The following is a 4104-nucleotide window of genomic DNA, read 5'->3' on the forward strand; positions in this document are numbered from 1 at the left end:
TAAGAGACAGAGATAATCATTTAATTCCCTTTTCTGCTTTATCTCTTGGATCTCTTACCAGGAGACGGGGCATAAGCAGCAAGGATTTCACCTCAGAACCTAGGCAACCCACATTCTGACGTCACAGCAATCCTTCATTCATGTCTAGTGACTTTTATTATTGTCTTCCCCCCCCCCCCCCTTCGGTGCTTTTTATTATCATGGTGTTGCTAGGTGTGGATTTGTTTTTGTTTATCCTGCAATGGTCTCAGTGCATTCCTGTAGTCTGAAATCTCATATCTTTTTTAAATTCTGAGATATTTTCTGCTTTTTTTCCTCTGGGCAAGCTCCCTCTCTCCCATGCCATCCCAATGGTACTCCGATTAGATGTGCGTTGAACCTTTTCTCGTCACTGTATCCTCCATGTTGTAACTTCTTCATATTTTCCAAATTTTTATCTTACGTGTTGTGTTCCGTGTGACTATATCAGGCCTACATTTTCATTTCACTCTTGATTTCTTTGGATATATGTTGAATCTGGTATTTAAGTGGTATGCTCAATTTTTCATGTCCAAGGTTATTATTTTCATTTCTAATCATACTATTCAGTTCTTTTTCAGATCCGCTTGTTCTTTTCTTACTGCCATGTTCCTTCATTTTGGTTCCAATTTCTTTTTTCATGTTTTTAATCACTTAAAATATATTTTCACTATAGCTTTTTCAAACTTATTACATAATCTCTAATTCTTGGGCAACTGACTTTCATGTTTGCTCCTTTTGCTGCTGTTCCCTATTTTTTTGTGTGTTTTTCAAAATATTTTTATTCTTAGATAATTTTAGCATGTGGATGGTATTGGGGGGATTCTTTGATATGTAGGAAACTCATGAATTGGGTTTATGGATATCTCCCTAGATGGTAGTTCTAGGTCTGAGTCTGATAGAACCTTAGGAGTGTCACAGATCCAGGAATAGTTTTTTTTTAAGTCAATCCTTTTATTTGGAGTTGCTCTATTTTATATGTAATTTTGGAATTTGGATACCTGACCTGCATAAGGCTTGGTGAGATGATCCTAGAACCCTTTATGGTAGACTTTCTGGAAGCTTCTTGAGATGTTGGGCAGAATTCATCCTGTCTTATTTTCATAAATAGTATAAATATTGAGTCTCGGCTTTTAATGTTTGTGCAGGGCACTCAGCGTGAGCTCCCTACTTCCTGCAGAACCTCAAATCCTGTCATAGGCATTAAAACACCACGATCCCAGCCTCGGGCGCAGTGTCTTCCTGTCCAGCTTCCCTGGTTTCCCAGGCCCAGCTCCGGTTTGGTTACCTGGCTTCAAATTTTTTCTTAGCTTCTGAAACCTAAGATGTTTTCCTTCCTTGATTTCTTTCTTCCTCCACACTCCCTTTCTTCCTTCTTCCAACCTTGGATATATATTCTTAATATTTCTTAATTCGTTACTTTTGCCCATGTTATCTTTGTATTAATAAGAAAAGATAAACGTTTGGAGTCCGCTTAGTCTGCCATGGTACAATATTCTTCTGGCGTTACAGGAAGTTCTCTTTGGCACCAGTTATCTGAGATTGGGAGGTAGTTTGATGTATTGAGGTTACTTTTCATTAACTAAGCCCCAGCTATCCCAGTGGGAAGGATGCCTCTCCCACCTTCACCGCTTTGCCTGATGTCTACCCTGCACCAGGGTTATGCTATCCCCTGGGCTTCCTCCTGCTGGTTTCTAACCAGATGGATCTCTATGCTCTGCCGTGTCCTCAAGCTCCTGGTCAAACGGGTTGCTTCTGACAACCTCTGGGTCACATGAGCAGACCCACAAAAGGCTGTGAGTCCAGAAACTTGTGCACAGTCTCTGAGATTCATGAGACACGTAGATCCGAAAGAATACGAGGTGTTGCTCTTGTCTCCTCGGCCCCTACTAAAAGTCACAAAGGAAGAAATCTTTCTCCTTAAAGGGCCAGAGTTTATGGTTTTAAAACCACAAGCCTATATATAGAGGATTTGCTAAGCCAAGATCGTCACCATCAACAACAGGTGGTGACCATCAAGTTGGGGGAAAAGAGGCAAGAAAATGCTGCTCAGAGATATTAGCGTTTCTGCCAGGAGTCGAATCTGTTGGGGGACCATCTCCCATCTCCCTCTCACTCTCTGCCAGCCCCGTTGGATCAAAGGACAATAATTATGCTTGGGCTTCCGGTTCAAGTTTTGTACCTAAGTTAACGTAGGTTACATTAATCTGAAATCAAATGAAATTCAAATAAAGAGGGATATTTTGGCCTGTGCCAAGGGAAGATAAAAGCCTGCTCAACAAAGGGGACACTTTGAGAGTTAAACCTGTTGAGAATGGAATTTGCGTTATTTAAGAAAGACTACTACCTGGATGCCCTGCCGTATCCCTCCTGATTTCCTTTTTTGACTTTGCACAAAGCGTCCCCCATACCGTGCAGTCTGCCGACAGGCCTCTTTCAACCATAATTTATTATATTTTTGACGCTGTCCGCCTCCAGGCATTCAGATCAACGGGGCTAGGAGGGACCCCTGAATAAGCAAGATGATGCAAAGGGGAGACCGAGATTCCACATGACAGGGTAGTCAATCTGAAAGTACTTACCGTTAGACTGACACCAGCCTGGAGACAGTCCGTGACGTCATATACTGAATGATAGTACTCCGAATAAGGCAGTGAAGATAGATGCTCCTTTTCTGAGTCGCACAGTTGAGAGGCAGTCCTCAGGGCTACCAGGCCGTGAGCGAGGAGGAAGAGGCTTGCTCCGGCGGCCGCAGAACTCACTGCATTTGAGATCAGGCTGCTCGTGGCCTGGAAGAGAGATTCTGTTTTGGGATCTCATCACAGAAGCAACGTGTGATTCGGTCATCTCTCCCTCCATTGCTTGGCAGCAGTTTTTCCCAGGTCTGTTTCCCCTGTAATCTCTAAACTCCTGGGGGGCACAGACGGTGTTCCATTCATGTCTGTGTCCCTCCTCACTATCTAGTTCATCACCTGATATAATTAGAAAATGCTTCTTAAATGAGAGAATCTATGAATATTTCCTGCTTAGGGGCAGGGGTGTTGGCTCCTTGGCTCTCCGCAGTACCCAGGACAGAGGTGGAAGTGCTCAGGCCACTGTCAAAAGCTCCTTCAACTTCCTCGACAGCCTTAGAATCATTCTCTTGCTTTAAGGGCTTCTAGAATATGGCCTTTGGCCCCTCCTGGGAAGACCAGTCTTTGGGGTCCCCTTCCATAAAGCAGCAGCTTCAGAGAAAAGACAGAAGCAAGCTGGAGGAGTTGGAATACCTACTAGAGATAGACCTATGAGAACTCCGTTCACCACACTCCCTATCGGGTCATATTCTACATTTTTGGGAAAAGGGCTCTCACAGGGTATGATTCTTCTGCAAGGACACTGCTGTGCCAGGCTCCGGGCCAGGTTCCCAGCACATGGCCTTTTCTGTTTGAGCATCACTGTAGGATGCTGTGTGTTGGGGAGGATGGTTGCCTTGCCTTCTTCTCCCTCGGCCTGGGAGCTACATGGCCTCAAGTGCTGAGCCCCTGAAGCAAGAACAGAGTGAACGGGAAGCACCTTTGCCCAGAGATGTCACGTGGGCAATGAGCTCACATACTGTCCTGCGACCCACATGTGGAGCCCACATTGCGTCAGGTCACCTCAAGTATAGATCTCCTTTTTAGTGTATTCAGGACACATGGGAAGCCACCTCTGAGATCCACATGTTCACCTTCAGTCTGTCAGGAAGAAAACTGAAACCCAGAGAAGAAAGGAATGGGCACACGGATGGGTCAGTGACCGAGCTGGGACAGAAGTATAGGTTTCCTAATTCCAAGCCCAGAATTCTGACTTCATTCAATGCTGTGAACGCCGCAAAACCCTGCCCACCAGTTCTGGGGTTCAGCTCTAGCTTTAAGCATCAGGGGCGTAGGCCAGCCTCGTACAACATTTTATGTGCCCTCATCCGTGGCTAACCAGACCTTGGATCTTCTGAGTCAGGATGTGGTTTTTCACTAAGTCGTCTCCGTGGGTGTGTAGCAGGGTAGAGGGAAAGGCAGCTATGGAGAAGACCAAAGACCTCAGCTGCTTCCACCCCCCCAACACACACAC

General features: G+C 45.1%; 1 protein-coding gene across 1 annotated transcript in view; it reads right to left on the minus strand.

The window, feature by feature from the left end:
- The window catches only part of MS4A7 (membrane spanning 4-domains A7), an 18512-nt gene that overhangs the window by 2793 nt on the left and 11615 nt on the right, over positions 1-4104 (minus strand). Inside the window, exon 4 of the mRNA XM_011379457.2 lies at positions 2601-2807. Coding sequence (XP_011377759.1) covers positions 2601-2807 — 207 coding nt within the window. The remainder of the gene's footprint in view (positions 1-2600; positions 2808-4104) is intronic.

Source organism: Pteropus vampyrus, unplaced genomic scaffold (genome assembly GCF_000151845.1).
Source record: "Pteropus vampyrus isolate Shadow unplaced genomic scaffold, Pvam_2.0 Scaffold360, whole genome shotgun sequence".
In the NCBI taxonomy this organism is placed as follows: Eukaryota; Metazoa; Chordata; class Mammalia; order Chiroptera; family Pteropodidae; genus Pteropus; species Pteropus vampyrus.